The sequence below is a fragment of the Sycon ciliatum genome, chromosome 9 (assembly GCF_964019385.1).
Source record: "Sycon ciliatum chromosome 9, ocSycCili1.1, whole genome shotgun sequence".
Taxonomy (NCBI): domain Eukaryota; kingdom Metazoa; phylum Porifera; class Calcarea; order Leucosolenida; family Sycettidae; genus Sycon; species Sycon ciliatum.
This window is the reverse complement of record NC_088651.1, coordinates 15,663,089-15,669,088: the sequence shown is the minus strand read 5'-3', so window position 1 is coordinate 15,669,088 and position 6,000 is coordinate 15,663,089. Positions and strand designations below refer to the sequence as shown.

At 51.1% G+C, this 6,000-nt stretch overlaps 2 protein-coding genes across 2 annotated transcripts in view; one reads left to right on the top strand and one right to left on the bottom strand.

The window, feature by feature from the left end:
• The window catches only part of LOC135824588 (mucin-19-like), a 15,801-nt gene extending 13,559 nt beyond the window's left edge, over window positions 1–2,242 (bottom strand). Inside the window, exons 1-2 of the mRNA XM_065337322.1 lie at window positions 1,004–2,242; window positions 273–395 (exon numbers count right to left, since the gene is read on the bottom strand). Coding sequence (XP_065193394.1) covers window positions 273–395; window positions 1,004–1,898 — 1,018 coding nt within the window. The 5' untranslated portion in view covers window positions 1,899–2,242. The remainder of the gene's footprint in view (window positions 1–272; window positions 396–1,003) is intronic.
• A 287-nt stretch (window positions 2,243–2,529) lies between these two features.
• The window catches only part of LOC135825355 (uncharacterized), a 36,672-nt gene continuing 33,201 nt past the window's right edge, over window positions 2,530–6,000 (top strand). The window contains exons 1-2 of the mRNA XM_065338089.1: window positions 2,530–3,427; window positions 3,940–4,062. Coding sequence (XP_065194161.1) covers window positions 2,584–3,427; window positions 3,940–4,062 — 967 coding nt within the window. The 5' untranslated portion in view covers window positions 2,530–2,583. The remainder of the gene's footprint in view (window positions 3,428–3,939; window positions 4,063–6,000) is intronic.

Here is a 6,000-nt window from a genome sequence, read left to right as displayed (position 1 = left end):
TTTCCTCCTCCAGCAGAAAAAGGGTGAAACCCCTCAAGTCTGTAGTCAATAGATCAATCAAAGAAGCAAGCACACACACAGGTGCGCACGCGCCTGTGCACGTGCGCACACCCACACCGCACACCCACCCCGCACACCCACCCCGCACACCCGTGCACGCATACACTTACGCGCACACGTACGCAAGCGGGAACGCACGCACACACACGCAAACACACACGCAAACAGGCACACACATACACACACACACACATACACACAATCCGACTCACAGTCCCGACGTGTGCGCATGACGGCATCCAAGACATGCACCAGCCCGTCTGGCCTCATGGCAAAGCGGAGAATCAGCTTCTCACACTCATCCTGGAACTGTCCAGCAACAAAGAGATCAAACGCTGCATAGAAACACAGAACACATGTACAAACAGTCAAACCAGAGACAAAACCGCTTCAAACGCTTAACTTTGTGCCGGCCTCGAGATTCAAGTTATACAGCACCATGGATAAGGGGAAGCCCCAGATTTGTGGATCATGTTTCGGGATACCCTCACTGGACGATATACCCTATATTCCGGAGTATAAGCCGGCCGCACTTTATCCGGGCGGTACGGGACCGGGCACTGCCCGTAAGTTTGAAATATCAGTAACTCCGAATCGCATATGTTTTGATGGGACAGGCCATAGATATGGCATGTGAAGTCACTATTTCACCCACACAAAGTGACAAAAGAGTAGTAATATTTCCACTGTGACTCGCCCAAAGGGTACCCGGTAGACCGAAGTGCACGTAACCTCGGGGTCTGGATAACCGATGTATGAGTGTATCAAGTACAAGCTACCTTCACTGGGACGGGGATTAAAGCAGTTAGATCCCGGAACGGCTACCTTACTTCCATCAACCCTTTTTCTGCACAGAGTTTTTCATAGAGGCAAATGATGCATGACTTGGGCAAGGCTGCAAGTGAGAGCAACACATACTGATCGATTTGAGTGTAGTACTTACACCTGGACGGCAGCGTGGCTAGGTGCTGCAGATAGAGCAGCTGCGCTATCAGGTCTGGGTGCTGGAACGAGTCGACCAGCTCGTCCAGCCAGATGCGCGCCTGCTTCTTCATCACGGCGCACAGGTCCAGTTCGCCTTCGCTGGTCACGTGCTGCGTGGCGTCAAACACCACCTGCTCGATGAGCACGCACAGCGCCGAGCAGTGCACGACGTCGCCGCGAAGCAACGTCAACAACTCGTGGTGCTCGCGAAGGCAGCGCAGGTACCCGACGATCGTCATCATCGTCTGCCTCGCCTCCAGGTTAGTGGTCGGGTGCCGCCCTCGCCCTCCGCCCTCGCCACCACCGCCACCGTCCTCGCTCGTGTACTGCTCGGCGTTCTCGCGCAGCCGCAGCGACAGGAACGGGTGGATGCCCAGCGTCACGATGAACTGCAGCAGGCAGCGCAGCGCGTTGCTGTCGTCCTCCCACAGCTTGTCACATGGCACGGCAACGATGGCTGACGATTGGCTGACGGATGATGTGCTGCTGCTGTTGCCATCGCTACCATCGCCACTGCCACCGCTAACGCCGTCACTTTTCTTCTCGCAGTTTTGATGCAGGATGCTCAGACACGCCACGATCTTGGGCAGGATGTCGAACGACAGCTCCATGAAGACGTCCTCCACCTTTAGCGCGCGTACTCCGTCGTCCTCTAGAAGCTTTATGCTGAGTCCGGCGTTGTGACCCTCGGTGCGCGCTGCCACCACGTTGCTATAGAGTAGCTGGTGCAGCGGGCGCGCTTTCAGCGACTCGTAGCGAGCACGCTGCACGTCCGAACACAGCTTGTCCACGTTGCCATCTTTGCAGACCAGTGTGCGAACGCACGACATCAGGCAGCGTAGATCCTCCTCCATGCTAGCCCACCGCAAACAATTAGCAAAATGTACTCCGCAGCTATCCACTCTAAGCCATCCCGTGCGTGGCCTAGGCTATAGTAGCTAAAGCACCCTCCGCAAATCCACTCAGCAATTCACATTCGATATAATTGCTACAGATTTGAAAATTCAATCCAAAGTGCGTGTCTCCGCGCTGTGTGGAGCCGAAAGACTACAAAGCCTTTGTAAGATTTCTTTCGCTTTGCAACACCAATAACAAATAGTCGTTCCGGTGCCTGTTTACAGAATGGACCTCGAGACGAACATGCCGTCCGTCCGTTTGTTTCGACTCTACGAACAAGCATGAAGCAAGATGCTTTTTGTGTTTTACAGAAAGTCAAGAACTTCAAATTTTGTACGGGACTGTTCAAAGGACGCTGCTTTTCGCGTCGTTACTTTTCCCCATGGAAACAGCATAATCATTGCGTCACGCGCGGGCCGGCGCCGGCCCGGCGGCCAGCCGCCGCAGTACATATCGGTACGCGGTGGCTGCCATGGCAGTAATGGCGCTCAAATTTTAGCGTCCCCAAGCAAAAGACCTGAAACGCAAACTCAAAAAGTCAAAGTCCAAAAAAATCAAACATGAAGGAAATGAGCCAAAACTAAAAGAAACAGAAAAGCTGACAGCTACAAAATAGCTGAGCTCATTCATTGAAAGGGGAAAATGGACGAGTTGAGCAAAGTCTTCTCAGTTGTTCGTATTCTGGTATCCAAGGACGGCAACGCTGATAAGGTTACGGCGAAAGCTGACAAAGCCAGGCACAGCGGCCTAAAAGATCGCCTGCTGCAGCAGAAACTGTTTGGCAACGTGGTGGCTGCTCGTCTTCATGCTCATGACAGTGAACTGAATATTCGCCAGTATGATGATGCGAAAGATGGAAAGGTCAGTGTGGAGGACCTGTTCCTCCATCTTGCTGACGAGCTGCTCCCGAGAATACTGGCGCAGCTGATCACGTTGCGTCAGCAGCATGCGGAGAAGAAGAAAGCAGAGACCAAAAGCGCTCCAGCAGGCAAAGCCCCCGAGCTCGAACCAGACGCCATTGGTGCCCGTGATATTGGCTGCCTGCAGGGCCTGCTTCAGTTCACCGTAGCGCTGGGCATCCATCCGTTCTTGAAGCTGCAGCTGCGTGCCGATGCGAAGAACTACACCACCCCGCCGTCGGTCAAGCCGGAGCAGCCATCGGTGCTAGCTAATCGGGAGAAAATGATGGCGACGGTGACGTCACTGCGACGGTTGCGCGAACACGACGGCACGGCCCCATTGCTACGCTCGGACGGCGTGCAGTGTGCCGTTCTCTGTGTTCTTATCGAGCTGGTCATCGACACCGTAACACTGCCGTCAAGCTCTGGTGAAGCGGTGGCGAAGGACGAGCCAGCGCTGGTCGAGCTGCGGGAGAAGGCACAGTCGTGGCTGGATGAGCTTGTGGAGTCGTTCCTCGGACCGCCTCTGGTGTCGCAATTGTTCTATTTGCAGCACGTTGCACAGCGTAGTGCTACAATTCCGAATGGTAAGTGCCTGCAGCCCTAAAGATAATATATCTGTGTGACTGTGTCTTTGTTTTAGCTCCCAGTGGTCTCGCCGTGCCAGAGAATGTATCTTAAAGCAATCATGCCTGGCACGTCCTCGTTCCTTCTAAGGACATTGCAGCATTCATCCATTACACGATCCATTCAATCGATCTGGATCCGAACTTAACCTGTAGAACTTAGCCAATGGCTCGCTTGTGATATGATTCTTGACTTTTGTTTTTATCCAAAGCAATTTCTCTCTCTCACTCACTCTCTCTCTCTCACTCTCTCTCTCTCTCTCACTCTCTCACTCTCACTCTCACTCTCACTCTCACTCTCTCTCTCTCTCTCTCTCTCTCTCTCTCTCTCTCTCTCTCTCTCTCTCTCTCTCTCTCTCTCTCTCTCACTCTCACTCTCACTCTCACTCTCACTCTCACTCTCACTCTCTCTCTCTCTCTCTCTCTCTCTCTCTCTCTCTCTCTCTCTCTCTCTCTCTCTCTCTCTTGTGCAGGTTGTGGAGCTCAGTTTGCTGCCAACTTTCAAGCCGAGTGCGGACGCTTGCTCTCCAAGGTTGCCATGGCATCAGGATGTGTCAAGCATATCATGGCCGCTGTCCTAGCAACACGTAACACCGGTCAGTTCACCGTATGTTCGTTTTGTGCGCTAGCAGTCGCCTAGCAACCAGTTTAGTGCAGCCTATGATTTGCTGAGCAAAAAACACAAGTGATTTCTAGCATCTTCTAATGATTGAACAAAGGGGTACTGTAAGCATGATCATTCTAATGATTGGGCTATGTAGGCCCTGATTGCATGCTATCATAGCCAAAGTCATGCTTACAATACGGTATACAATCGGACGTCTCTTATCCGGGCACTTTGGGACCGGGCACTGCCCGTATCTCAGACTTGCCCGTATCTCAGACTTGCCCGTATCTCAGACTTGCCCGTATCTCAGACTTGCCCGTATCTCAGACTTGCCCGTACTCAGACTCGCCCGGATCTCAGGATAAGTCATCTATCACGTACCATATCAGTTTTTGAGGACGTTTATTTGGCACGTACTGCACATGCTCAGAATATAAAAGAATCCCTTGATGAAATTGTGTGGATTACACAAGTTGGCAGTGACAAAATAAGCAACTGTGCATACGGAAAAAAGGTTCAAAATCCCCAAATTCGAAGTATTTTGCCATAGGAACTCAAGCTGAAGGTGCCCGGTAGAGGGACGTGCCCGCATCTGAGGCGTCCGGATTGAGTGTAATCCCAAAAGTGTGACGGGTATAATTATTAGCATTTTTATGGTGGCAACACATTTGTGGCGATATATCTTAGCGATCGAGGAATTTCGTTTTACATGCAGCTGCGCTCAACGACTTCAGTGCACGTTCAGCATCTGAAACGATTGTTGCGATTTGGAAGGAAAAAAAGCAGCGAGATTTCTTGCGCCTTGTAGATTCAGAATCCATCGGGACGTCGAATTTGAAACTTTGGCCCTTATGGCGTCTGTATCTGAACTCTTCATGTACAGCAGATGCTTGGGCGGTACTTTTCGGCTGCTTTGTGCAGTTGCTTGCATGTGGCAGTATTCACTGATCAAAAATTATGATCCAACGCCGTCTGATTCCTTTAAATTTACGTAATTGGTTATGCAGGGACTAATTTACTTCAAAAAAACTGTGTAGCAATAATTGCTACACACCCCGACTGTTTTGACGGCTACAGATCATACACCTCGGCGAGGATCGACACTCATGAATTGCTGTGGTGTTGGCTCGAAGAGCACTGGATTATTCCAACAAACTACAATACATGCAAAGAAAAACTCTCTCGAAACAAAAAGGCAGCGCAGCCAAACAAAGGTACAGCTAAAACCTCATGCCGCACGCACAAGAACACAACAACCAAAAAAGGCTACACGGTGCCAAGGCTGGCTCAGTGAAACCGATCGCAGCGGAACCTAAAAGGTAGCCCGCTGTACAACTATTACTTCGATATTACATCAGGCATCAAGGTGCCCCCAAGGGGAGCACATGAAGACAGTAAGATGCCAGGAGATAAAGGTCAAATCACAGAGAACCGACAGCATGACCGCAATGGCAATCAGGAAGAGAAAGCAGATCGCAACTGAACATGACATGAACGTGTAGACTGAACTCCGTGGCATTCTCGCCACGCCATTCTCCCCTTCCTGATGTGTCTACGGAGAGATACATCACCAACACTCGAAGCGGAAAATGAAAGAAAAACAGAAAAAATTGCCTGAGTTGCTAGTGTTAGTGGCAGAAGTAGTACTGCTAGTGCTGAACTGAAGCGCTCTGTCTCCGAGACTGAGGCCCGCTACGTCTGCTCTAACTTTTACTTCACTGGCACTGGCCTGAGCACCAGCTTCTCTGATCGCTGTGTGCTCCATATCCACAGTACTACTACTATCTGTCTGCAGCGCTAGCGACTCCACTCCGTACTCAAATTCCCGTGCTCCACCAGCATGTTCATCGCGTTCATCAGCGCTGTTCTGATCGACAAGAGCAGTGTGCCTATCCAGGTAAGCTCGCAGTTTGTAGATTTGAGTTTT